Source organism: Canis lupus, chromosome 2 (genome assembly GCF_003254725.2).
Source record: "Canis lupus dingo isolate Sandy chromosome 2, ASM325472v2, whole genome shotgun sequence".
Classification (NCBI taxonomy): domain Eukaryota; kingdom Metazoa; phylum Chordata; class Mammalia; order Carnivora; family Canidae; genus Canis; species Canis lupus.
In genome coordinates, this window is record NC_064244.1 from 67,382,863 (window position 1) to 67,410,841 (window position 27,979).

Below are 27,979 nucleotides of genomic sequence, written 5' to 3' on the forward strand. Positions count from 1 at the left end.
CCCTCCCTCGCTCCCCATGAGCTCCCGCACTTCCGGGGTCCAAGCCCGCGGAAGTGGCCCACCACAGCCACCGTAACCGAAGTCAGCTGATGATAAGTAGTTGTTGGAAGGACTGGGCCAACGCTTGGGGTGGGTGGGCCCGAGAACCGAACTGAGTAGGGATTGGACCAAGAGCTCAGGGGCGGAGTTTAAGAGCGAACTCCAGACGGAAAGTGGACGGAGCTCAAGGAGGCGGGGCCTAGTGATGAAGCGGAGCGGTGATTGGGCCGAGGGCCGTGTCAGCGCGACGATTGGGCCGAGCGCTCCGGGGCGGTACTTGAGGGGGCGGTGCCGTGTCGGAAGTCAGAGGTCAGTAAATAGTGGTGATGTCATGCAGGCAAGATGGCGGAAGGGTGAGCCCGTCATCCAGCTCTCGGGCGTTGGGGCCTGAATTCTCCCCGGGTCGGGGTGCTGGGCCAGGGTCCCCGAGGGGAACAAGAGGCCAGCCCGGGAGTGGACGGAGCTGAAAAGGCGGGGTGGAGTCGCAGTGTGAGGGGGTGGGGAAGCGGTCTGCCAAGTCTCGGCCCGCGGACCACATCTGAGGGGGAAACTGAGACCCGATCATGCGCGGGCAGGAGTCGCACCGCAGGGCCGCCAGATATGTCTGTCTTCACAGGGAGGACGTGGGCTGGTGGCGGAGCTGGCTGCAGCAGAGCTACCAGGCAGTCAAGGAGAAGGTAAGCCCGGCGGCGCCCTTCCTCCGCCGGGGCCTCGCGCCGCCTCCTGCGAGCAGGTCCGAGCGGCCCCGCCCAGCCAGAGACGAGGCCCACCCAGGCCTTGTTGTTATCCCCTGTGGGTCTCAGGGAGGACTGACCCCGATTCACACCGGCGTGACACTAGCCATGGTGAAATACAGAATGTTACAAAGGCTGGAGCGACCTTTTTGTAGGAATCCATAGGAAGGGCAGTTTATTCCAGCTCAGGAAATTCACAGCTTCGTAGAAGAGAGAACCTTTGATTTAGGCCTTGAAGAAGAATTCTTCCAATAGAAACCTATTGCTATAGTCATCCAAATACTAGAATGCCACAGCCAGCACCCTCTGACAGGCCCTGGGGGTACAGATGCTGTCCTGGGCCTCACAAAGCTCACAGCCTAATGGGGAGGCAGCAGTCCCTGTGGGATGAGTGAGCCTTGGCTCTGCCAGTGGACAAGGCTGTCGTGTGTTTCTGTTCCACTCCATGCTAGTTTGTCAAAACCAGCCCAAGTGAATTGTGGAGGAAAAAAAAAAAGTTAATTACTGTTTACTTCAAGAAATTGGGGTGAGTCCTGCTTCAGGGCCAACTCCAGGAGGCTTCTGATCTTGGCTAAAATCCATCCTCTACTCTGGCAGCATTTTAATACCTTCTTTAGCCTGCATACTCCTGAATAGCCTCTCAGCTACAGCCTAGCAAATCTGAGAATCCCCTGAGTTGTTTAGGTTGTTGATGAGGACTAAGAGAATTTCACACTGAAGTTCAATTGAGAAGACCTCAAAGTACTGTTGAGTAATCTCCTGGGAGGAGAATCTGACATGTATTCAACAAGCATTGGGCAGGGACCTCCTGTGTGTTTCCCTCGGGACTGGACTTACCATAACTCATGAAAAGTAGATAGTTCGTTAGCTTCCCATCTTCTTTCTTGAGGAGCTCCGTGTTTTTGAAGCAAGGGTATGATGTTGTTTTTGCCTTTGACAGTTCCCCATTAGAAAGAGGGAACTTAATTTCTCTCTCAGCTAGTTACTGTTATGTCAACTTGGACAAGTTCTTTAACCTCTCTAGGCCTCAGTTCCTTGCCTGCAAAATGAGAGTATTGATAATACCTGCCTGATAGTACTGTTGTGAGGATTAAGTGATAACGTGTGTAAAGCATCAGGAACAATACTTAGCACACAGTGTGTAGTACATAAACATTAGTTATTTTTATTAAGTGCTGAGGAGGGTGCTGGGGAAACCTCTTAAACACAACCAGTCCATTTTTACTTCAGTTTTTTCCTTGGTCTTTCAGTGCTCTCCTGGCCTTGCTCCCTTGCCTTCCTCTCCTGGATCCATCTAGACCACTCAGTTCCCAGGACCTTCAGTTCTTTTGCACCCCTTAGCATACATTGCCCTAGAGACTATACAGTTCTGACATGGTGCTCTAATCTACCTTCCTCTACTCCTTACCTTCTTCTATAGTGTATGTCTGTGTTTGCATTTACCCACAGACACTGATAGGGTCATATTGCTCTTTGGTCCAACGACAGATTCCCTAACTTTATTTAGGCCTGAGCACCCCCCCCCCCCCCCCGCCCCAGCATCTTTTTCAGGCTCTGATTTGCTGTTCTTCCCCTTATCTTCAGGAGCTTTCCCCAAACCTAACTTCCCTCAGGTCCCCTATTCACCTACTTCCTCTTTCACCCCTAGGAGACAACCTCACCTCCTACTTTTTATATTTGAGGTCAACAGTATGGTCTTTCGGGCAGCCCCGGTGGCACAGTGGTTTAGCGCCGCTTGCAGCCCAGGGTGTGATCCTGGAGACCCTGGAGACCCTGGATCGAGTCCCACGTCAGGCTCCCTGCATGGAGCCTGCTTCTCCCTCTGCCTGTGTCTCTGCCTCTCTCTCTGTCTGTCTTTATAAATAAAAAAAAAAAAAAAAAAAAAAAAAACCAGTACGGTCTTTCATAACCACCACCACCCCCCCATTCCCTGCAGCCACCACATGTAAGCTTATCTGTAAACACACTCAGCTTCACCTACCACTTTGCCAAATCCAGTGGGTGGTTTTCAGCTCTTATCTTCCAGGGCCTCTCAGCTGCATTTGACACTAGTGATCACTCCCTCTTTCTTGAAACACTACTCCCTTGGCTTTGTGGTATGTTTCTCTTTCAATTCTCCACATCTCCAAGCTTTTCTTTCCTGTTTCATAACTTCCCTTTCCTGTCCCTTAAAGATGTGATGTTTGAGGGGTTTTGTCCTCAGCTCATTGCTCTGTTCACTCTACAAACTCTTCCTGGGTGACCTCCTCCATTTTCATAATACCATGACTCCTAGTCCTTTTCTCTGAGCTTTAGTGCTTGAGAATAGCTCCTGCTGGACAGCTATCCCAGATACCCCACTGTCATCACATGTTCTGCATGACCAAAATCATTATCATTATCATCATCATCATTCTAAACCTGCTCCGCCTTCCCCATTTTCTCTCTTAGTTGGCAGCACTGTATCTATGAGGTCCCCTAGTTTAGCAACCAGTGGCTCTTCCTTGATTCTTTCTTGCCCTCACTCAACACGCCGATTTAATCCCCAAATATACCTTTTTTTGCCTAATATTTCTTGAATTTGTCCCATCCTTTCATCCTGACCAGCTCTATCCTTATTCATATTGTTTTATTTTCTTTTCTGAATTATTATAGCAGCTATTATAGACTGGTTCTCCTAATCTTATCACTTTTTGGACCTGCCAGTCACTAGAGTGACCTATCAAAAATGCAGATCTTGTCATGTCCTACCTCCTTCAAACTCTTGGTGGCTTCCCATCACTCACAGGGCTGACCCAGGCCCACCATAGCTGCCCTTGGCAGCCTCTCCAGCTTTATTCCAAACTACTTCGACTCTACCTTGAATGTTCATTAGGACTGAAGTGCTCAAAGGCCTCAGTAAACCCTGTGCCCTGCCATGCCCTGGCTTCTTTTGCTGACTACTCATTCTTTTAGGTGCTCAGTCACCAAGTCTTTCCAACTTCCTGATAATACATTGGTCACAACTCTGCTCTTGCACATTGGCCCTGTTATTTGAGCATTTTGCCTGGTGGGCGATGACCTTCTTGAGGGCAGGCACCATGCCTGTTCATATTGATATTGGTCCCCTCAAAGCCCACAGTCTAGTGAGGGAGGCAGCCATTCATCAAATCATATGGTAATGGTTATATAATTGAAATAGCCCTGGTACATGTAAATTTAACAAGCAAGCATTCTCTGAGCATTTACTCTGTACCAGGTTCTATGTCACATACTGGGAAAGGATCAGTGAGCAAAATCACAGGCTCTATGTTCACAGAACTCCATTTATCCAGGAAGTTAGATACTGTATGGGTAATCATAAGCCTACGGCATGATAAATGTTAGAGAACATACAGATGCCCTGGGAAGCAGGGAGCCAACCTAATCTGAGATGGCATCAGGGAAGCTTTTCTAGGGAAGTGACATTTAAGCATAGATCTTAAGGAAGAACCAGAGTTAACCAGGTGAGGGGGTCTGTTTGTTGTTTTTGTTCACTTATGTGTTTTGAAGAGTTAGAATTGTGTGTTCAGACACCCTGAGGTAGGGAAGATGCTAGAGCATTTGAGAAACTTGCAGAAAGCCAGCTAGAGCTCAGTGAGGGACACAGTGGTAGAGTCTGCCAGAGATGAGATTATGCGGGCTTTGTAAGTGAAGGTAAAGATTTTATATTTGCTCATAGGATACTGTGTAAGCACTGAAGAATGTAAAGCAGGGCCAACCTGGTCGGCTCTGACTTCAAAGCTCCTAGCAGTGTCACAAGGAGGTAGTAGTAGAGGTATCTGATGCAACCTGCAAGAAATCCACTTAAAAAGAGCAGGTTGGGTGATCCCTGGGTGGTGCAGCGGTTTGGCGCCTGCCTTTGGCCCAGGGTGCGATCCTGGAGACCTGGGATCGAATCCCACGTCGGGCTCCCGGTGCATGGAGCCTGCTTCTCCCTCTGCCTGTGTCTCTGCCTCTCTTTCTCTCTGTGTGACTATCATAAATAAATAAAAATTTATTAAAAAAAAAAAAAGAGCAGGTTGGCCTAGACCAAGGTGATGGCAGAGTAGATGGAGAGAATTCATAGCTGACCCCTCCATCCCAATTAAGTAGTCCTAAGTCTGAAATGGAGACATGATTCCCTGCTCCCAGAGAAGCTTCTGGCTGATAGACAAAACTGCCCCATTCAGAGACTTCCCAGGCTGATGAAAAACAGGCAGTCACTTCCCCAAAGGAAAAAACCACCAGAACCCTCAAAAATGCTAAAACAAAACAAAACCCCCATACACACAAAAACAAAACTGCAGCTGATTATCCATCTATAAAATGAGAGGGCTTTTCAGGGAGAACACAAAGGTAATCTGGGAAGGTACCCTAGAGTGGGTAAGGGTGAAACAAAGCAGGGAAGACTTAAGACCAGAGCTGAAGGCCTGCTGTCTCAGGCCATCTGAGCATTTGGGTGGGAAGCAGGTCATTCTAACAGAAGCAAAAATTCATTCTGTTCTACGGATGAATAGAATCCTGGAGTAGTAGAACCAAGAAGGCCTTGGAGAAAATCCAATCCATTATTTCTCTCAACACGCCCTTTGTTGAATGTAAAACTCACACATCTTTTTACTGGTATTAAATTGTCAAGAATCCCTCGTAAGTGCTTTCTAGACTATTGCTGTTACTAATGGAACATGTTAGTAAACTTTCCCAATAAATTTTACATATTGCCTCATATTTCAACTGAATCTTCCTATAACAAAAAAAAAAGTAAAGGTAGAAACACTTTCCTTTGATAAAAAAAAAATCACATCTTTTCTTCATGTTATGTGAAATTCGAAACAAATGTCATGACTTAAGGCATATCAGAGCGATGTGTATCAGACTCTGTTTTGTTTTTATTTTTATTTTTATTTATTTATTTTTTTTAATATTTATTTATTTATGATAGTCACAGAGAGAGAGAGAGGCAGAGACACAGGCAGAGGGAGAGGCAGGCTCCATGCACCGAGAGCCCGATGTGGGATTCAATCCCGGGTCTCCGGCATTGCGCCCTGGGCCAAAGGCAGGTGCCAAACCGCTGCGCCACCCAGGGATCCCTCTGTTTTGTTTTTAATCTACATTGCCCCTTCCCCAGCCTGCTCTTGAACCACTGACTTAGGCCACCTCCCTCATTTTATAGGAGAAAATCAAGACTAGATGAGAATTATGTGTGGCCACAGAGCTTTTAAATGCCTGGGCTAAGACTTGTCCCCATTCTCAGAGCAGCAGGAAGTCCCTCTGTACTCTGCTTTTCGGTTATCCCAGGTAATGGACTTGGGACAAGCAGGCATTGTTTCTGTACCTAGGCTTCCCGTGTCACTTGAGTTTTCCATGTGTCTGTCTGGGACAGAAGCAGCCCAGGGCACAGGAACAAAGGGTGGTGGAGCCAGCCGGCCTGTCATCCCTCTCTTGTCTTCCCATAGTCCTCCGAAGCCTTGGAGTTCATGAAGCGAGACCTGACAGAGTTTACCCAGGTGGTGCAGCATGACACGGCTTGTACCATTGCAGCCACAGCCAGCGTGGTCAAGGAGAAGCTCGCTGTGAGTACTGCCTCCACTCTCTGAGTGGCTGTCCTTCACAGCTGGACCTGCCCTGGGACCCTGGTGGGGACGCCCCAGACTTTCTACTATTAAGTGATTCTTTTCCCCATAGGCTTCCACTTTGAATTATGTCTGTCAAGCAAACAAGCTACATAGAATAAGTATTAATAGACTTTCCCATTTCTGTATTGTTTTAGCACGTTTTCCTGTTAACAAAGTCATTCATTGTAGACAATTTAGAAAATACATGTAATTAGAAGAAAAAGACCTGGAGACACCCATAATTCCATCTCCCACAGACAACTGTTAAAATTTGGGGATATAAAAAAATTGGGGGATATATTTGTTCTTTATATCCACTTTCTTTGTCAAAACTGGAATCAACCAAATATCATGTTTTGTAACCTACTTTCTGACTTAATCATTGCAAACCTTGCTCTCCAGCATCATAAATGGCCTGTTATTTTGTTTTCTGGGTTCAAACAGTTCCAAGTTTCCTACTGCATTTTTTTCTAGTACTATAAACAGAGCCACAGTGAACATTGTGATTGCTAATCTTTATCCTTCACATTTTCTTTATAATAAAATACTGGAAGGGATCATAGGATGAGTACAGTTTTAGGCCTTTTAATATTTATTGCAAAAGTACCCTCCAGAAAGGTTGTGCCAACTTATATTCTTACTGGCCCTATTTTTATTAAAGATGTGTAGCAAAATCTTGTGAGACAGGAGTTAGATTCTAAAGTCATTGTGAAAAGTGAAAATTGTGTAAATATTGTGTAAAATTCTGTAAAATTTTGTTGTGTAAAATTGTGTTGGATATCTCTGCAAATCTCAAGCTTCTGATGAAATACAATACACAGGTTTTACATGAACAGTTTCTCCTTTAGTATTGAGACAATTGCACTTTCTTCGTTTGGTCACCAACTTAACCAGTCACCTTGTGATTAGAGACCATGATATGAAAAACATGTTTTGGAGTTCTTTTAGCCAACCTTATTTGGTTGACTCTTATAAAATATTGTCTGCCTGCTAATCAGAGCTACTGATGAGCATGAATGACAAGTAGTAATCCTGCTAAACTGCTAGAGTCCTGCCAGTAGCAGAGATGCCACTCATTTCTTCCATTTATTTATTCCTTTTTTTCATTGAGCAGATATGATTGTATACCTGTGCTAGCATGTGGCAGGCACTCTGATATATCCCAGGTGTAAAATGCTTGGGTAGCTTCATCAGGATTAAATATTATGGTTTCCTCAAGGTTTTTAGAGCCTGGCCCTATCAGCATCTCATCCCATGTTTGCTTTGAGGCCATTTGGACCAGTGTGGCTCAAGCTTGGTGTTCCTCTTGTCCCTTCTAGATGATCCATACATTGTTCCTCAGCTGGTCCCAGGTTTGCCTCTAGGAAGGAGTATCTATTCTCATGCTGTCCATATTTCCTCAACCTTTCATACGAAATGTTCTACTTCCTGAACAATGATGATGATGAACTTGTACTATTACAATACTGCTCTTTAGTAAATGTTTGTTATATGCCAGGCATTGTACATGCCTTATCTTTTTTATTTTTCACAGCAGCCCTCTGAAGGAAGTCTGTTTATCTGCATTTTACAGATCATGAACCAAATTCAGAGAGGTTTAGGTCTCTAAAACTAGTACCTTTCCCACCACTCTGCCCATAGGTCCTCTTCCCCACTGAATGTGTATGGCATGCATCCTCTCCTACCAGTTTTTGATCAGCCTGACTGGCGTTGAAATTTTAGTGAAACAGCCAGTCGAGGAGTTCTACTCTGACTTACACAGGCTTACTGGGGCTGTGTTCCATACCCCCATCTGGTGTATGGAGACCTGGGCTGCCTCTGTCTCTCTCCAGCCCCAGAGATGGGGTGAAAGGCTGCAAGCACTTCCCTGCCCACCCTTCACTTTTGCTGCCAATGCCTCACCACTCAACACCCCATACCCTAGATTGCAGCCTATTCCTGAGCCACTTGTTTCCTCTGCTCACTTCTTTCTGCAGACTGAAGGTTCCTCGGGGGCAACAGAGAAAATGAAGAAGGGGTTGTCTGACTTCCTAGGGGTCATCTCCGACACCTTTGCTCCCTCTCCAGACAAAACCATAGACTGCGATGTCATCACCCTGATGGGCACACCCTCTGGTACAGCCGAGCCTTATGATGGCAACAAGGTATTCATCAGCAGCCTCCCCTGCAGGTGCCTACCAACACTGGCTTCTAGCTTCCAGTGTGCACCCACAAAAGTAATATGTGTTCAGGCCAGAAAGTAAATAAACATATATGACTAAATTGGAGAATTCTTTAAGGAAGGAGATAATGATTCCTAAATCCATAATCCCATCCCTCGAAGACAACCACCAATTTCCTGTTGGGGGTCTAACCTCTCATTTCTTTTTGCTTATAAACATTGGTAAAGATAATTAGGACTTTTTCTTTTTAACCAAAAAAGGCACTTTATACATGTACTTTTATAACCTGCTATAAAAAATATATAAAAAATATTAGCATCTTTCTTAGTCACCATCATTTTAATGTCTTTAAGTCCTTGCAAGTGAAGATAACAATTATTCAGTCATTTCCCTAATGTTGCATACTTGGATTCTTTTCAGCTTTCAGACATAATAAGGAATGCTGTACAGGCATGATATTCCCAACATTGTGGCCAAGGCTGATTTCTAGTGGGAATAAATGTATGGGGGGGGGGGGGAGGATATCTTCAGAGTACCTAGATCACAACAGTGGTAGGATATTTCTTCTACATTTTATCTTCTCAGCATTACTTGTTATGGTTCATAGAGTGTTTTCTCCTAAATTCACAGTTTGATGTCACGCAGTTTGGCCTTTGAAGCATTTTGCCACATTGAATTTCCATTCCAAACATAATGATTTTTCAGGCATTATCTTTCAGCACTAGTATTAATACCACACTTAGTGAACATTTGAGTGGAAGTGTGAAGCTTCTTAAATTGTAGGATTTAAAATTATAATAGCAGTGAATCACAAAGCTACTTGCTGAAGTTCTGGTGCAGATAGCCAGCCTTTCCTTCACATAATGCTGAGGAAGGAAGGTGAGATTTTCTGTTTTGGAGTTCCTTAACGGGAACACAGCAGATAATTCATTTGGCAGACTGGCTGTGAAATTAAGAAATTCTTTTTTTTTTTTTTTTAAGATTTTATTTATTTATTCATGAGAAAGAGAGAGAGGCAGAGACATAGGCAGAAGGGAGAAGCAGGCTCCCCAGAGGGAGCCCAATCTGGGACTCGATCCCGGACCCCAGGATCACACCCTGAGCCAAAGGCAGACACTCAACCACTGAGCCACCCAGGCATCCCAAGAAATTATTATTTTTTGTTTATTTGGGGTCTTTTTCTTTTTTAAAATTTAAATTCAGTTAATTAACATATAATGTATTATTGGTTTCATAGGTAAGAGGTCAGTGACTCATCAATCTTACATAACACCCAATGCTCATTCCATCACATGTCCGCCTTAATGTCCATCACCCAGTTACCCCATCCTCCACCCCCCCAAAATTAAGAAATTCCTTTTTTTTTTTTTTTTTAATTTTTACTTATACAGAGAGAGAGAGAGAGAGAGGCAGAGACACAGGCAGAGGGAGAAGCAGGCTCCATGCACCGGGAGCCCGACATGGGATTCGATCCTGGGTCTCCAGGATCGCGCCCTGGGCCAAAGGCAGGCGCCAAACCGCTGTGCCACCCAGGGATCCCAAGAAATTCTTGATGAATGATTTTAACTTGGGGGAGCTACTTTACTTCAAAATTTGCCTATAAATTTGGACTTTATTAATATATTTGAACTAATGTTTTTCAAATTCCAAATATATATATTTCAAATTTCAAATATAATTCAAAAGCATTTTTACATACAATCTTGTAGTCTGCTTACACTATTTTCTTAGTTCCCAAGGTAGAATACTAGGGAAAGACCGTTTTTCTGGAAGCCCCAGTTTTGCACTCCTAGCCTGGTACTCCCCTCTCTCTAGCCATAGGGTGAGCTGATAAGTGCCCTGTGGGTCTGGCAGCCAGCAGAGGAGAAGCTGGGTTGAGGTTGCCTTCCAGTGGGAGTAAATGTATGGATAAAGGACGTCTTCAAAGCATCTGAATCAGCAACAGTGGTAGGGTATGTGGCAGAGGGGAGGTGTTTTCTCTACGCACTCTAGAATTTCTGTTCTTTGTTTCTTACAGGCTCGCCTCTATAGCCTACAGTCAGACCCGGCAACCTACTGCAATGAACCAGATGGTGAGGGGGTAGTGGTGAGGGGGCAGGCTTGCAGGGAAGGGAGATGAAGAGGGTCTGGGCTGAGCACCCTGCTGTCTCTGATAACGTTGGCCTTAGCACCCCCTGGTGGAGGGAGCGGAGTGAGGCTAGAGTGCACCTTACGTTTGGTGTGATGAATTGACCCCTTTTCCTCCCTCAACCTGGACTGTGTTCATCCCAGTCTGCAGAGACTTCATGCCACTCCCTCATTCTCCGCTCAGGCCCCTTCCCAACCCTGCTGCCCCACCTGCCTTCTCTCTGGCATTTGTTGGCCAAACCCCTGCCATGCAGCAAGCCAGGCTGGGAACTAGAGCTCAGAAATTAATCAAACCCTCACCCCGGTCCAAACCTCCAGGAGCCTCCTGTTAGGGAGAGAGAAGCAGGAAACTATGAAATAAAGCAATGACAGGAGGGATCTGGTGCTTCTTCCACAGAAGGGCAGCATGCAGCTCAACCTGGGGAACCTAGGATATGACACTTAGGTTGAGGTTTTATGAATGGAATAGAAGTAAACTAATTTAGGGGGCACCTGGCTGACTCAGTCAGTGGACCATGCAACTCTTGATCTCAGGGTTGTGAGTTCAAGCCACACACTGGGCACGGAGCCTACTTTAAAAAGAAAAAAGAAGTAAACATTTTACTTTTAGCAGTGGGGGGAAGGGTGTTCAAGCGTGGCAGCAGAACATTTGAAGTTTTGATACTGAGGAAAGCCGCAGAGGTGCATGTGAAGGAAGGAGGCCATGAGAACTGCCAAGGGTGAGGGGACAGGATTGGAAGGGCTTTGAGTGCCAAACTAAGAGGTTTGTATTTTGTTCTAAATGCCACAAGGTAGTGGTTCTTAACATTTTTTTTTTTTTTTTTTTTTTTTTTTAGTTACAAAGCCCTTTAAAAACCTGTTGAAAATGACAAGCTCTCTGCAAAATTTTATAATGCAGTGGGGGAATCCTTTGACCCTCTGAAGCCCATCCTTAGATCCTAGCTTAAAAAGCCCTCCCACACGTGAGTGGCTCAGTTGAGCATCCATCCTACTCTTGGTTTTGGCTCAGGGTTATGAGATCAGGGCCCTGAGATCAAGCCCGCTCTCTGGGCACTCAAAGAAGAGTCTGCTTGTCCCTCTGCCTCTCCAAGCCAGCTCACTTGCTCTCACTCTCCCTCTTTCCCTCTAAAATAAATAAATAAAATCCTTTTTTTTTTTTTTTTGAGATTTTATTTATCTGTCAGAAACAGCATGAGAGCATGAGCGAGGGAGCAGCAGGCAGAGGGAGAGGCAGGTGGAGAAAGAGGCAGGCAGAAAAAGAGGCAGGCTCCACGCTGAGCAAGGAGCCCAATGCAAGACTCAGTCCTGGGACTCCAGAATCATAATCTGAGCCGTAGGCAACCAACTGAGCTACTCAGGTGTTCCAAATTAAATCTTTAAAAACAAACAAAAAACCCTCCCTAGAGGAGTACCTGGCTTTCTTAGTCAGTGGAGCATGCAATTCTTGATCTCAGGGTCATGAGTTCCAGCCCCACATTGCGCATAGAGTTTACTTAATAAGAAAAAATATGTACTAAATTAAAAATAAATCAAAAGCCCCCACACACACCCACACAAAATGCCCAAACTAGAGAATTACTGAAGGGTTTTGAAGCCTGAGGTGATAGGTGATTAGATTTTGCATCTTGTAAAAGACATCAAGCATGGTTGTAAAGGGTAAAATAGAGAAAGACAGAAGATGGGCTGAGTGGGTAGGAGGCTTGATAGGAATCCTCACTCAGGGGTAAAAGCCAGAACCGAGGCAGTGACAGGTGGAATGAAGAGGAAGGTGTGCATATAGAAGACACTGAGAAAGTGGAATCCAGAGTGATCAAATAAAGGAGGAGTTCAGGAGGGCACCCAGGGTTCTGGTGGATAAGTAGGCAGGAGAGCTTGGGAGGGAAGAAAATGAGCATACATTGGGTTTGCTGTACTTGAGCAGGTAGAAGTGTCCAGGGGACACCTGGACCTCTGAATCTGGAGCCCAGAAGGATAGCTGGGGCTGCAAAGACAGACTGAGTTGTCAGGAGAGGAAGAGGTTGAAACTTGTTTAGTGGAGCTTATCTTAGGAGAAAACAGATAATGAGACAAGATAAGGAAAAAGGAGCCCACTGAAGACTGATGGATGGAACAACTGGAAAGGTGGGAGGAAAATCACAAAAGCCTGGGAAGCCAGGAGAGAAAAGGGCATTCACAGGAAAACAGTGGCTCCCAAGATCAGAAGCTGGGTTGGTCACATGAGGAAGGGCAAAGAAGTAGCCTTTAGACTGGCAACATGGGGCCCCTGGGGACCTGAGAATAATAGTTTCAAGTAGAGGAGGGGGTTCGGTAGCCAGGTGGATTGGGCTAAAGGAGGAGCAGGTATGTGAGAACATGTAGACTGCAGCCTGTTCTAGAGACCACTTAAGTGCCATGCCATGATATCAGTGGGGCTGCGTACCCCAACACCCTTGCTGACCCCCCCCATCTTTGGCCAAACAGCTTTGAAAATAACCTTAAGCTTTCCTCACTGTCCATGTCCAGGCTTAAGTGTGTTTTATGTAGGCCCAGTGTTCTTTCTCCAGACTCAGGAAAATGACAGCAGTGTCTATCCCTCTGCAGGACCTCCGGAACTGTTTGATGCCTGGCTTTCCCAGTTCTGCTTGGAAGAGAAGAAGGGGGAGATCTCAGAGCTTCTTGTAGGCAGCCCCTCCATCCGGGCCCTCTACACCAAGATGGTGAGGGCCCAGCTGGCTGCAGGGAAACCCAGCTTCAGTTTGAGGTGTTGGGAGGTTGGGAGGGACATTTTATTTAGAGTCACTGCAGAATCACCTGGCCCACAGAGCAGTCAGAGATGCTCTAGAGCCAGACCAGCCAGGTCCTGAGCCTAAGAAGCCACATGGGCAAAGCTGATTTGCCAGACTTCTGGCAGTCGTGTGAGAAATGGAAGGGCTAGCAAAGCCTGATGAAAATTCTTTTCTTCCTCCTTGGTCAAGTTGGGCCAGGAAGATGGGTCTAGGGATGGAGGGTGTAAATGCTCTGAGGAAAACTGCTTAGCCACTAAACCACATCTGAAATCCAGAGCAGCTGGGAGTAGGCTGATAAGGCTGGGGACACAGACCTTATACAACTTTTCCCAAAGTCTCATCTCCACTGTCCCCTCTCTCCAGGTCCCAGCAGCTGTTTCCCATGCAGAATTTTGGCATCGATATTTCTATAAAGTCCATCAACTAGAGCAGGTATGCTGGCCTAGCCTGGGGAGGTGCTTCACTCGGCCCTTGGGGAAGCACACTGGATTTTGTTGAGGGAAGAAAGGGCACAGGGTACCAAGAACTCTGGTGTCAGGGCCAGGGTCCTGGAAGAGCATGCCCTGACTTCGTTGGTTATGTTTTCTCCCACACTCAGGAGCAGGCCCGGAGGGATGCCCTGAAGCAACGGGCAGAACAGAGCATCTCTGAAGAGCCTGGCTGGGAGGAGGAAGAAGGTAAGAGAGATTGAGAGGTGATGAGCAAGTAACGGGTCCTGTCCTGCCTGTGGGGACTGTCTGGCTGTTATGTAAGCACTGGAGAGACCTGGCACCTAGGGAAATATAGGGCATATGTATACAGCATTCGTACGTGCTGAGGATAGGCTCAACTAACAAGGAAATGTTTGCCTGGGCTGGTGGAATTCCTGGTTTAGGTACAGAAATCACATGTGTCAGGGCAGCAGGATTGTCCTGCCAGCCCATGGACTAGCCACTTCAGAACCACCTGGGATGCTTATTGAAATTCCAGATTCCCTTCCCCCCCGTTCTAAATAAGACTCTGTGAGGATGTGGCCAAACTTGTTTTTTGCTTCATGCCCAGCACTGAGCCCAGCACGGAGCTTGAACTCATGACCCTGAGATAAAGACCTGAGCTGAGATTGAGAGTGGGACGCTTAACCAGCTGTGCCACCCAGGCACCCCCAAACTTGTATTTTTTTTTTTTTTAACAATTTGGTCTTTTTTAAAAGATTTTATTATTCATGAGAGACAGAGAGGCAGAGATATAGGCAGAGGGAGAAGCAGACTCCCTGTTGGGAGCCTGATGCGGGACTTGATCCCAGGACCCTGGAATCACGACCTGAGCCAAAGGCAGACACTCAACCACTGAGCCACCCAGGCATCCCCCCCACTTGTATTTTTAACAAGCTCCCCTGGTAAAGTCCATGCCTAGCTAAGTTTGGGAACTGTTGGCTTAAGGAAGTAGCTGAGCATCCTCTATGTGGTAGCTCAGCTTAGGATGGTATGTTAGAGCCACCTGCATGCTGTTAACACATTTATTAAGTGTTTTTTTGTTTTGTTTTGTTTTGTTTTATGATAGTCACACAGAGACAGAGAGAGAGGCAGAGACATAGGCAGAGGGAGAAGCAGGCTCCATGCACCGGGAGCCCGATGTAGGATTCAATCCTGGGTCTCCAGGATCGCACCCTGGGCCAAAGGCAGGCGCTAAACTGCTGCGCCATCCAGAGATCCCAAGTGTTTTCTTTATTTAGAAAAGTTCTTTCTTTTCTTTTCTTTTCTTTTCTTTTCTTTTCTTTTCTTTTCTTTTCTTTTCTTTTCTTTTCTTTTCTTTTTCTTTTCTTTCTTTTCTTTTCTTTCCTTTCTTTCTTTTCTTTTTCTTTCTTATTTATTTATTTATTTTAGAAAAGTTAAGTGTCTTGTCCAAGATCATACACTGAGGATATAGCAGAACCTGTCCTGAATCCAGAACTGATTCATTGTCAAGTCTTAATTTTCTAATCTATAATGCCATCTTGGGCTGTGTTGCCAGAAGCTGTGTGTCCACCAGACATATGCTAGGCCTTGAGGCTAGGAGAGACTTTGACCAACAGGGAGTATCTGCAGATGAACCATGATGGGGAGAGGGTGAGGAATCCGGCCCCCTTTAGTCTTGATTAGAGGCTTTGGGAGGAATATTCAGAGCTCCAAGGTTGTCTTGGGGCTGACCAGGGCACATAGCCCTCTTCCCTTTTCTCTCTCAACAGAGGAGCTTGTGAGCATTTCACCCACATCTCCAAAAGAGGCAAAGGTTTCTGTGGCCAAAACTTCCACATCCCCTGAAGGAGGACCTGGCCTCCTGAGCCCCTGTGAAGAGAATCCAGTGACTCCAGCTGAGCCTCCTAGAGAGGTGACTCCATCAGAGAGCAGCGAGAGCATCTCCCTTGTAACGCAGGTTGCCAAACCTGCCACTGCAGCTGAGGCACCAGTGCTGCCCAAGGACCTGTCTCAAAAGCTTCTAGAGGCATCTTTGGAGGAACAGGGCCTGGCTGTGGATGTGGGTGAGACTGGACCTCCGCCCCCAGCTCAGTTCAAGCCCCACACCCCTGCTGGCCGTCCCACTGGCCCAGAGCCCAGGCCTCCAGCCAGAGTAGAGACTCTGAGGGAGGAGGTACTCACAGACTTACGGGTGTTTGAGCTGAACTCGGATAGTGGGAAGTCTACACCCTCTAACAACGGAAAGAAAGGTAAGTCAAGGCCAAAGCCCAGAGAGTGGGGGGGAGGGGCAGGCAAGAGTTACTACCCCTTAAGGCAGCCTTGTGCCCTCACCCCTTGTGAGGATTCCAGGAGCAGTTGTCCTTCATTTATGATACTGATGATGATGACAGCTGCTACCTACTAAGGATTACCATATATCATCCATTTAATATATACCTATTTTCTGAAATAAGGGTGCATCTTACAATTATTGGGGTTTCAGGTTCAACAAAATAAGGTTTGTGCCAGGTTAGTGTGATTTATTGCATTTAATTTCTCATTACATCTCACAGCCCAGTGAGGTCAGTATTACTGTCCTGTCTTACAGATGAAGGAAGTGAAGCTCAGAAATGTTAAGTAACTTGCTCAAATTCACATGGCCAGGAAGTGGCAGGCCCAAATTCAGACCTGGGTCTCTCGAACTCAGAGCCCATGCCCTTAGCTACCACGCTATGCCAGTTTCCATCCATTTGGACAATTCAGCCTTATCCTGGGTTGGAAATCCCCATGACATTGATTGAAGTCAGGGTCTTCTATCCTGGATGACCTCAGGAAAGTCATTTAGCTTCCCTAATACTGCATTATTATGAGTATGAAATATATATAAATAAAACTTACATTAGTTGAAAAAAGAATAAAATGAACACTCATGAACTTGTGACCCAGCTTAAATAATAAAACTTTAGTTTCTTATCTGTATAATGGAATTTTAGACTGGAGCCTGTTTATCCAAAGGGAACCTCTCTAATTCCTGGAATTAAAGGACAGTGATAGCTCTGGTGTTGACTTTTTTCCCCACATCCAGAATACCTCTTCAGAGAGAGCTAATTGTCAGCAAGGCTTCTTCTCTCTCTCTCTCTCACTCTCTCTGCTGACACATGGTACCAGTCAGCCACAAAACTTGCCCAGCAGGTGAGCCCAGGCCTGCTGGTGCAGTGAGAGACTGGTTTGCTACCCTAGAAGGGAAACTGGCCTTACCCCACCCATATCCTGCTCCCTGATAGAAACGGTGGGGTTTCCAGTTTCCAAAACAATGCTCCCCTTCTGGCTCTGATTCAGTGAGGTCATCCATTGAGCTCCTACCTCTCTTTATGAGACACTGAGGAGGGAGGGGCAAGAGCTGCAGTCTTTATGATGAAGCATGAAGCAGTATGGGACAGACTCGGTGCTGGAGGAGTTCAGAGAAAGAAGGAACCTCCGGGCATCTGCAGTTGTTTCACCGAGGAGACAGGCGTTGTAGAGGAGAGGTGGAGAGTTTGGGGCAGGTGCGGGGGAGTGGTAGTCTCGGCTGAGGGGCCCACACAATCCAGATAGCAGAGGCCACTGAGCAGATTGAAGGGGCAGTGACGAAAGCACACTTTGCTTTCATCAGGAGAGGGAGGAACAAGAAGGGTGGATGGGTTAGCTCAGAAGTAGAGCTTAAGGACTTAACCTTATGCCAAACTTGGAAGGTTGGGCTTAGTGTCATAAAGCAGCATGGCACGCTGCTCACATTATATGCCTGATCTATACTAAGAACTTTACATGTAGAGGCTGAGGGCTCAGGCACTGGGCTTCAGACAGTTCTGGGTTCAAATCCCAACCTTGCTCCTAAGCCGTATGACTTCAGAAAAGTTACTGATCTTCTCTAAGCCCCATTTATTCCTCTATAAATCAAGGGTAATTGTTTCACAATAGGGAAAATTTCAGGGAAGAAATCAGAGTAGAGCCATTCTTTGGGGAAATGATAATAAGGAGCCATCTCTGAGCACTTTCTATATGTCTGTATAGCTCTGTGCTAAGCACTGGATATGTATGCCACTCAGTCTTCACAGAAGCCTAAGAGATCTGGGTAATTTTCCCCATTTCTTTACTGGAAAGAGATCAATCACTTACCTACTAATTATTTGGGAAAGTGGAAAAGGAGGTGATGGACTCAAAAGGCGGTGGAGGTTGCTGGCCAGGTGGTACTAAGGGCCCATTCGAGGTAGTAGTCATGAATTTTAAAGATACCAGTCAGCACTGTATGCAGGTGCAGGCACAGAATAGATGGGGAGTTGGATTGAACCAGGGTTCACATTTAGCCCGGGGAAATTGGTGGAAGAAAAGAAGAGTGTCCACAAGTATAGGCAAGAAGTGATCAGAATAGTGGCTCATGGAATCAGCTGGGGAAGGGAGGGATAGACAGTGAAACAACTGGTTGGTTAGAGAACTGTAGGCTCCATGGGGAATTGGGCTACAGGAGAGCAGGATTAGAAAAATGAGTGGTGGGTTGAAATGGGACGAAATGAGATTATGGGGAAACTAGCAGGAGCTCTTCATCACCCTGCTCTACTGCCTCTGACCTACTTAGGGGTTTGCAGAAGACCCACCAGAAATAGTTGTAGTCACTTAGTCAGGGGAAGCCTGGGGTATTGAACTGGGGGAGCACAGTGGGAACAGTAGATGCTAGAGTAGAGAGAGTGAACCTTAAAGAATGAAGGCTTGGAGACAGTGACTCCTTTTCCCTCTTATGTCCATATCCTTAGATGACATAAGAAAATTTGGTCCCTGCTAGCAGCAGAGTTTCTTGGGGTAACCTAGCCACAGGATCTCCCAAGGTTCTAGGGCAGTCATTGTCATTGCAAAGCGGCTTCCCACCTGCATTTTGCCCCAAGATCTGTTTAAGAGACTGGACCAGCAGGGCGGGGGAAGAGAGATGGGGACAGGTCTGTGGCCTGCAGACTAGAAGGAGCCCTGGGCTCAAGGCCCTCCTTCACCAATGACTGACCTAGGAGTGGCTTTTGCCTCCATTTCTTCTCTGGGGAAGCAGAGTTCCAATTGAACAGAACAAAATGAGCTAAGTGACAGCACTGTGAGGTTAGTAATCACCTGAAAACTCCCCTTTCTTTAAAAAAAAAAGAAAAAAAAAAAAACCAGTAAAACTCCATCATGAAAGCTTAAATTGTTTTGGCACAGATCAGTTCTCTGCCATGTGCATAATGGAGGTCTTAGTACTCTTGTTGTGTGACAGGAAAGGATGGTGGGAGGAGGCACATGGCATAGAAAGCCTCAATTCTTATCTCTGCCACTTGAGGCCTTCATTTCATCATCTGTAAATTGGGACTGTTAATACCCACCTCAGAGGGTGGATGTGAAGCACTCCAGAACTGAAAGCTGATACTGTTTTCCACCCCTGGAAGGCATTTAAAGCCTGAAAAAGAGTTTCAAATCCCTGGAGGGCAGCCTGAGGTTAGGGAAAGCCATCATGGCCACAGCTCTGGGATGAGGAATCAGCCAGGATTCCGGCACCTAACCCAGAGGAGCCCTGCACTGACAGATAATCAGGTGCCACCAAGTGTCCCAAAGGCATAGGAGACTTAGGTGTGGAGTCTGAAGAACTGGGTCTTGGTTACCAGTCTGCCCTGGAGGCCTTGGGACCACATGCAACATTACTTACCTCTGAGTCAGTGCCTTTAACAGCCCCTTTTGTTAAATTCCCACTATGTGTACATGTTACATGCACCACACATTGATACCTCTAACCTTAACACTGTTGTATCTCAGAACTGCAGGCCCAGGCCTACAAGGAATCACCCAGGTTCCTATTTATAAGGCAGAATTCTGGGCCACCACCTAGACCTGCAGAATCAAATGAGGGGGGTGGGGAGGCAGGCATCTGCATTATCTCCTCCTGTGGTTCTCTGCAAAGAGGGTGGTTTTATCCTTATTTTATAAATAGACTGAAGCCCAAAATAACTTACCCAAGACTGCACAATAGATAAAAAGTAGGGATTCCACCCAGGTCTGCATGACTCCAGAGATTTTGATCTTAAGAGGATGCTTGTGGCTGGCCAGGTGGTTAGGAAGGAGAACAGTACAAGACCCCTTATGACAAAGGTAGGGGCAGGGCTTGGGGGGTAGTTGTCAGAGCCTGGGTGCCTGCTGAGTAGCAAGCTGAAGAAGCAGCAAGGGATATGTTTACAGGTCATGCCAGTGGGAGATCAGGGACCTACTTTTTCTCTTTTTTTTTTTGAGAAAGAGAGTGCAGTAGCGCAGGTGGGAGGAAGGCAGAGGGAGAAGCAGTCTCCCTACTTCTAGGGAGTAGGGAGCCTGCTGCGGGGCTCAATCCCAGGACCCCTGGAATGTGACTCGAGCTGAAGGCAGACGCTTAATCAACTGAGCCACCCAGGCGCCCCAGGGACCTACTCTTTTTAAAGGTGCTTTTAATAGATAAGAAAAAAATACAAAGTAGTATGTGTTCATTTTAGGGGGGAAAAACCTTTTAGATTTAGACGCATCGAAATATGTTCATTTTAGGGGGAGAAAAAAAAAACAGGAAAATTACTCCCTGACCTCATTACCTAGAGGTAACTTTTGTTAGTATTTTTGTGGCTATGTTACGCACCTTTTCTCTATGTGTATAAGGATCTGTGAGCGTATTTTTTAATGGAATCACATTGCTAATACACTTTTTTTTGCATATACTTTTTAAAAAAACTATATTTATAGTTTTCTTAGTAATAGCTTTCACATGTACATTTTTTTTTAATGCTGCCTATACCAAATATGAGTGTTTAGAGCAGTGATTGCTAAACTTAGCAGGCATTAGAATCACCTAGAGCAGGGATTAGTAGACTTTTTCTATATAGGGCCAGATCACAAATACTTTAGTCTGTTGGAACTACTCAGCTCTGCTGTCGTTGCAGGAAAGCAGCATGGGCAATATGTAAACAAATGGCAATGGCTGTGCTCCAAAATGTAATTTCCCAAAACAGGCAGTAAGCTGGATTTGGTCCACACACCATAGTTTGCCAACCCTAGTTTAGAAAAAGGGTCCATGAATATTTTATTGAGCCCAGACTATACTCGAAGTAGTTGGCAGACATAAGAAAGGAAAACAAAGATCCCTGCCCTCAGGGAGCTCACATTCCAGTTCTTCTATGAGTAGACAATAAGCACACTAAGTCTTATGATGTGACATATTTGAAAATTGATAAATAGAATGGAAAAAAAGAACAAGGAGAGCAGAGTGAGGGGAGTGGGTTGTAGTTTATTTATTTAATATTTTATTTATTTATTAATGAGAGACACAGGGGGGTGGGCAGAGACACAGGCAGAGGGAGAAGCAGGCTCCATGCAGGGAGCCCAATGCGGGACTCGATCCTGAATCTCCAGGATCAGGCCCTGGGCCGAAGGCAGCGCCAAACCACTGAGCCACCCGGGCTGCCCTGGGTTGTAGTTTAAAGTAGAACAGTTGGGATCCCTGGGTGTCGCAGTGGTTTAGCACCTGCCTTTGGCCTGGGGCGTGATCCTGGAGACCCGGGATTGAATCCCACGTCGGGCTCCCAGTGCATGGAGCCTGCTTCTCCCTCTGCCTGTGTCTCTGCCTCTCTCTCTCTCTCTCTCTCTCTATCATAAATAAAAAAATAAAAAAAAATAAAAACTTTAAAAAAATAAATAAATAAAGTAGAACAGTTGAGGTAGGCCACAATTAGATGGGAGGATTTGAGCGAGGCTGTGAAGAAGGTGAGGAAGTTGGCCCGTGGGTGTCCAAGGAGAGAGTTCTAGGTACAAGGAACAGCCCATCCAAAGGCCCTAAAAGCCGAAATGTGTCTGGTGTGTTTCACGAGGAGCAAAGTCAGTGAAGGTAGAATGGAGTAAGAAGAGGAAGAGAGGTTCATTGTTTATGTCTTCTGGAAGATTTCTGTGGCTCTGGGGAGCCTCTGGGCCAAAGTGCATCTCCACTCAAGTAGCTTCCTTTTTCTTACTTAACAATTCTAGACTATTTTGCCATGTGTATAAGTGTTCTGCAGTCTAACGTTTAAAAGGCACATAATGTTTTATCATGTGACTACACCATTTATTTATTTTTGTAATTCCTTATCAGTGAACTCTCAAGTTGGGTTTTTAAATTTTCATTACTATAACAGCACTACAATGAACCTCTTATTGGCTAAGTCTTTGACTGAATCCAGAATTTTCCCTTAGAATAGATTCCTTTTTTTTTTTTTTTAATTTTTATTTATTTATGATAGTCACACACAGAGAGAGAGAGGCAGAGACACAGGCAGAGGGAGAAGCAGGCTCCATGCAGGGAGCCCGACGTGGGATTCGATCCCGGGTCTCCAGGATCACGCCCTGGGCCAAAGGCAGGCGCCAAACCGCTGCACCACCCAGGGATCCCTAGAATAGATTCCTAAAAGTGGATTCACTGAGCCAGAGTGAGAATAGAATGTAAGATCTTTGATTTATATTTGCCAGCCCCTTTTAAAGAGTGCTATCACCCCCAGCTACAAATTGTTCATACATACCCCTTCCTGCCCTTCACACTGTGGATCATGATTCCAGGCTCAAGCACAGATATCAGCGAGGACTGGGAAAAGGACTTTGACTTGGACATGACTGAAGAAGAAGTGCAGATGGCACTCTCCAAAGTGGATGCCTCTGGGGAGGTAAGTGGGCCTGGCTGGCCTCAGGGAAGCAAGCCCAGTGACCCCAGTATCTGAGGATTCTCCCCATCAGGCCCAACTGTCCCTTCAGAGTGGATCCCTATTCCTTTCTGAGATGGCAGCTTCAGGAAGGGTGCTGGGACCTCCCACTCAGGCCCTGAATAGTTCCGATCAGCAGGCTCTGCTTCCCCTCAGTTCCAGGTTGGATGGTGGGAGAGTTTCTGACATTAGCTCTGCATGAAAGTCACGTGAGGAGCTACTAAAAAATGTAGACTCCAAACCCCACCCCACATCTTCTGACTCATGGTCCCCAGGAATGGGACCTGAACAGATTTCTGGCCTTGGGGCAAAAGACTGTGTGATCTAGGGCAAGTCACTTAACCTGAGCCTCTGTTTCCTCATCATTGAACTGGTCCTAGAAGCTTGTAAGCTGTGATAGATAATGCACGTAGACATGTTAGGCATTGTGCCTAGGACATGGGAGGACTCAGTGAACATTACTAAAGCCCCCACAAAACCCAGTCCAGCTAAAAGCTCAGAGGCCTTACTACTCTTACTCTTCATTACCTGCTAGAATCAGGAATGGGTCATTTTGAATGAAAGGCAGGGAAAAAAGCTCTCACAGATAAGAAGTGACAGGACTGAGGGTCCAGCCCAAACACTTGATTCAAGTCAGTGTTTCTTCCAGTGTCACACAAGAACCACATGATCCTTCCATCATATAGCTCATGAATCTGCTATATGAGGTGAACAGATTAGAGAGACAGGCAGGGCCTCATTTTTCATACTGGAAAACTGAAACCTGGGGAGAGATAGAGGCCTACCCAAGAGTCTTTGGCTCCTGTGACCTCACTATATCCAGGCTGAGAAGGCCCATGATCACCTATCATGTCACAGGGGCTTGATGCCTTCTGTATCTTCATAGCCCTCTGTAAAACCAGATGACCATATACTTACTTCAGCAGAGTCATTCTATAACCTATCATACCAGGGATCAGCTGAGAGCAGGCCACTAGAAAGTTCCCTGGGGAGACTTCAGCTGGGGGAATAGGGTGCTAGAGCCCCTAATGAAGACACTGTGAGCACCTGCAGTGCAGTGCCACCTTACATCTCATCACAATGCCACTCTCAAGTTCTCCTTAAGGGACTGACCAGCTTGGTTCCTAGAGACAGGGTGTCCCCTTCTAGCATCCATTATTGGTCAGTGGAAGCCTTTTCTTTAGTTCTGGAATGATCAGAGCAGCAGACCTGCCCCTTAGGCAGAGGGCAGCTCTGCTCCCCAGACACATTCCTTAAGACAGTGGTTCACTCTCATAGAGGGCAGGAGGGTATGGCTCAAGGCAGGACTTGGGCATGGGGTGGGGGTGGGCTGCTGTTTAGGGGAGGGCTATCCAGAAATGGAGGCAGCTAGGGGAGGTGGGGTCTGGGCTTGACTCAGAGGAGTAAATATGTGTTTGTGCTCTCCATTATCCCCTCCTGTCTGCAGCTGGAAGATGTAGAGTGGGAGGACTGGGAATGAGGGGAGCCAGAGCGTACAGCTCCCCCACCCACAGAACCTCCCACCCCTTCGCTCGTCTCAGCCCAGCCCTGGAAGACACTGACTGAGAATGTTTCCCCAATGGCCTCTGTCAACCAGAGTTCTGGGCACAGATTCTGGGTGGCTCCTTGCTGGTCCTTTGGGCCTCTGCTCATATCTGGGAAGGGGCTCACTAAATCCAAACCAGAAACTCTGACTTGTGCCAACTATAGGATGATTCAAGGGGGAGGAAACCTACCCCCGACACCAGAAGAGCCTACATTTCTCTGCTGAACACCCACTGTTCTTGGGGACTCTTGCTGGGAAATCCCAAGGGATAACTCTAGCCCTTCTACCTGTGTAGACAGATGCTAAGCACCAGTCTCTTGGAGGAAGCTGAGACAACACTCTGTCCCATCCATAAGCAGGCAAGGAAGGTCATCCCACCTGTCCTTGACTAGACAGGGATGGCTAGCACATTTTGGTTCCTAGCCCAGTGAGTAAGAGGCATTCGTCTCTGGGAAACTTGCCTCTCTTTGGGGATCTCCCCCTCCCAGGCATTTTCCATTCCCAGAAAGGTTCCTTGTGGTTCCGAATCTAGAGACCAAACCCTGAGTCCCCACCTCCTTCCTTTTGTCCAGCCCAGGCTGGTATGTCCCCATTGCCTCTCCCAGGGCTTCTTCATGTCAAATGCACCCAAGTCCTTAGCCCAGCTGTGCCACCTGCAAGAGTCTGCTCTTGCATTTCTTCCCCTCCCCAAGAAGGGAGGGGGTCACTTCAGGCCCTTCTGTGCATTGCCTGGCGGGATACCTTGTCCAACCAGCTACCCACCTCGACCTCCCTGTAGCTTAGGACACAAGCCAGCTACCAGCGGTACAGAGCAGTGATCAAAGCCGAGTACTTACACCTCTGGTAAGCCCAACTTCTCCACCTCAACCCTTCTGCTTCTTGAAGGGATATGCTGGGGGTGAACCTCTTGAGACTCTCATCAGGCTTCTTCAAAAGCTCTTCCTCCTGAAGACAGACCCAGTCTTTGTGGCTCTCACCCTCACTCTGGTAAAGCTGTTCCTCTCTTGGGGAAATGAGGGGCTGCAGGAATTCCTGGAGACCCTGGTGCTTCATGATGCTGCTCTGGTGATTCTTGTACATAATCTGGTGTATTCACCAATGATTTAAAAGGATTGTGGTCAGATATGCCAAGAGAGTGGTGGTCATTTCCACTTCAAACCTTCAGTGAGGGGGTGGGATGTAAAGAATGTTGAATCTTTTTTTTTTTTTTTTTTGACGGGATGGGGTTTTTCTCTTTGTAATTACTTCTTTAGTTTAATTAACCTTTTGGTTGTTTGTGCAATATTATATATTTTAAATTATAATGCATCTCCCCAGAGTATTTTGTAGCCAGGAAAAGAAAAAAGGAAAAAAAAAAAAAAAAGATTCTAACAGCTGTTAGTTTTGTAATTAAAAAAGAAAGAAAAAAGAACTTTGTCCTGAACCTTTTCCAGACTTGCCGTTAATAGCATTAAAGAGATTCAAAGAAGCTGGAAGGGTGTCTGGGGGTCTCTTCTTGTCCCCAGCAGCAGCTGCGCTGGAGGCAGGGCCGGGCAAACACAGAATGCAGGGTGGCTTCTGCGTGGAGCCTAAGGAAGGGGCAGGGATGGCAGGAGGAGTGGTCTGAGTCACGAAGAAGTCCCTCATCCTTACCTCAGACACAGCTTAGACCCTGGGGTAAGGCAGGGAACGGCCCCCAGCAGGCCTCCCACCAAGACAAGGAGTCGAGAAGCCATCTCTGCATTCCCAGTGCTTCTGCTTTTATTTGGAAAGGAAGTTACAACAGCAGTGGTTCCACTGCTCTCGGGTCACTTTTCTCTTCTCCTCCCCCACCCTGTGTACGATTCTGGGGTCTATTTTTAATTAACTTGAGTGAAACACCTGTGTGAAAATCACTTGTTAGCTCTAATAAAAGGGAAGTCTGAATGAGGCCCTCTGGTTGCATGAAGATCTTTAAAGGGAAAGAGAAGTAAGGCTCGGGAGGGCATAGGTAAGTTATAGGATAGAAGTAAACTTAATATATATATTATATATATAGGTATATACATGTAAGATAGAAGTAAACTTAAATATATATCACCATTTTAGAAGCAGGTTTTTGGGTTTGCTTTCTCTCCCTGTTTTATTGGGGAGGACTTGCCATTGCTTTTTTCAAGTGCTTGCTAGCCATGGATGGCAACTAACTTCTTCAATTGAAGGCCGGAGGATCATATCTGGTTCCAGGAGCCGCTTGAGCAGGTCCTGGCATTCGGCCGAGATGCCCAGATGAGTAGGGAAGGACACCCCCTTCTGCTGCTGCCACAGCATCTTGGGAATGTCTGTGTCGTCAAAAGGTAGGCTGGCACAGAGCATGACGTACAGGACCACACCCATGCTCCAGACGTCCCCCTTCTTGCTATCATGGGGAATACCCTGCAGCACCTCAGGGGCGGCATAGGCTGTGCTGCCACAGAAGGTCTGGCTCAGCTCTCGGCGTGACTTGGGCAACACCTTAGCAAAGCCAAAGTCTGTCAGCTTCAGATTGAAGCCCTGCAACAAGGCGTTCTCACACTTGAGGTCCCGGTGGGCCACACCACAGCCATGGCAGTAGCGGATGGCCTCGACCATCTGACGGAAGAGGGCCTTGGCCCGGCTCTCGGGCAGCGGCCCCCCATTCAGCACACAGTCAAAGACATCCCCTCCCTCAGCCAGCTCCATCACCAGGTAGATTTTCCCATCAGCAGACTCCAGCATCTCATACACCCGGATGATGTTCTTGTGGTCCAGGGTGCGGACAATCTGGAGCTCCCGAGGCAGGAATCTCTGGATAAATTCTGAGGAGACAAGGGAAAAAAAGATAGGATGTCAAGTCCAGAAAGGGATAACTCTTCACTCCTGTCTCCTGCCTTCCAGCTTCTGTCTGTCTGGGTCTTGTGCCCTGGTTCCCATTAACAGTCTTAAATGTCTAGCTGCTTGGACGTTGCAAAGAATGTTCACTACTATTATTTTTATAGTTAGTATAGTATTCAGAGGAACTACTCCCTGCCACCCTAAGGGACTGTGAGCAACCTGTGAGATACCACGGATATCAAAGTGCTTTGGGGATTTTTAGACAAAACCACTGAATCTGTTATGAGGCCTGATTTGCCCACAGCATAGTGAGCCAGCTCCTCACACCCCTGCCTCCTACCCACAGTTCTTCCCATGAGCCCTGTCTCCCTTTTTCCCATTTTGCCTGCCTTGGCAGCAGCTCCTGCCCTCTGCCAGCCTAGACCGTGGCCTCTGTGCCCACTTCTGTCCCTCTCCCGGAATAGGGCAGGTCCAGCAGGCTGGGGTTCTGCCTCTGACGACCCTTTGCCTCCTGCCACTTTAATCTTGGGTTTTAGACTCAGCTCTTGGGTTTTAAACAGCTCTTTGTGCTGTTTCTAGACTCCCAGCATCCTTCTGTTCCCCCGCTGACCTACCCCAGAGCCACAAACTCTTGCAGTCCTTGGCTCCAGACTAAGGGGGGGGGGGGGGGGCGGGGGATGATCCTTTCCACCGGCGAAAGTGCCCACCCACCTCAACCAGCCCTCCCTTCCTCCAAAGGGGCCCCAGCTCACCTTCTGGCCCTCCCATCTTGTCAATAATTTTAATTGCCACTTTTCTTTGGTGTTTTTTGGAAAATGCTTCTTTGACTTTTGAGTAGGTCCCTTCCCCAATGGTCTTGCCCAGCTGGTACCCATTGGAGAGCAGAAAGTCCTCCATGCTGTCTAGCGCCTCCTTCCTTCCTATCACCCTCTCAGCTCATGCTGCCTCTGTGAGGCAGCTCTACTCCACCATCGCCCTTGGCCTGCTCCTTTTCCCCCCAAGGACTTCATCCGCAGCTGCCCCCAGCGCTAGAACATTCTCCGTCTGGACACAGCAGCCACGGGT

General features: G+C 46.9%; 2 protein-coding genes across 3 annotated transcripts; one reads left to right on the plus strand and one right to left on the minus strand.

Annotated features, from left to right (window-relative positions):
- On the plus strand, positions 1-26,015 carry BSDC1 (BSD domain containing 1). 2 transcript variants are annotated; one of them, XM_025446967.3, is made up of 11 exons: positions 1-348; positions 656-716; positions 6,206-6,322; positions 8,341-8,508; positions 10,544-10,598; positions 13,234-13,349; positions 13,782-13,850; positions 14,017-14,095; positions 15,622-16,101; positions 22,421-22,524; positions 24,008-26,015. In XM_025446967.3, the coding sequence occupies exons 1-11, from the start codon at positions 245-247 to the stop codon at positions 24,038-24,040; spliced, it is 1,386 nt and encodes a 461-aa protein (XP_025302752.1). In that variant the 5' UTR covers positions 1-244; the 3' UTR covers positions 24,041-26,015. The 2 variants fall into 2 exon arrangements, with proteins under 2 accessions (XP_025302752.1, XP_025302753.1); XM_025446968.3 differs by having other exon boundaries at positions 346-392.
- Positions 25,441-27,961, minus strand: TSSK3 (testis specific serine kinase 3). Its single transcript, XM_025446969.3, has 2 exons — positions 27,667-27,961; positions 25,441-26,898 (listed from the first exon to the last, which is right to left on the minus strand). Exons 1-2 carry the CDS (start codon positions 27,809-27,811, stop codon positions 26,237-26,239), a joined length of 807 nt encoding a protein of 268 aa, XP_025302754.1. The 5' UTR covers positions 27,812-27,961; the 3' UTR covers positions 25,441-26,236.
- Positions 27,962-27,979: the final 18 nt, after the last annotated feature.

Coding starts and splice junctions, on each gene's coding strand:
- BSDC1 (XM_025446967.3), top strand. CDS start 245: ATGAAGCGGAGCGGTGATTGGGCCGAGGGCCGTGTCAGCGCGACGATT. Junction 349..655: donor TGCCGTGTCGGAAGTCAGAG/GTCAGTAAATAG, acceptor CTGTCTTCACAG/GGAGGACGTGGGCTGGTGGC. Junction 10,599..13,233: donor CTACTGCAATGAACCAGATG/GTGAGGGGGTAG, acceptor ATCCCTCTGCAG/GACCTCCGGAACTGTTTGAT.
- TSSK3 (XM_025446969.3), bottom strand. CDS start 27,811: ATGGAGGACTTTCTGCTCTCCAATGGGTACCAGCTGGGCAAGACCATT. Junction 26,899..27,666: donor CAAGATGGGAGGGCCAGAAG/GTGAGCTGGGGC, acceptor TTGTCTCCTCAG/AATTTATCCAGAGATTCCTG.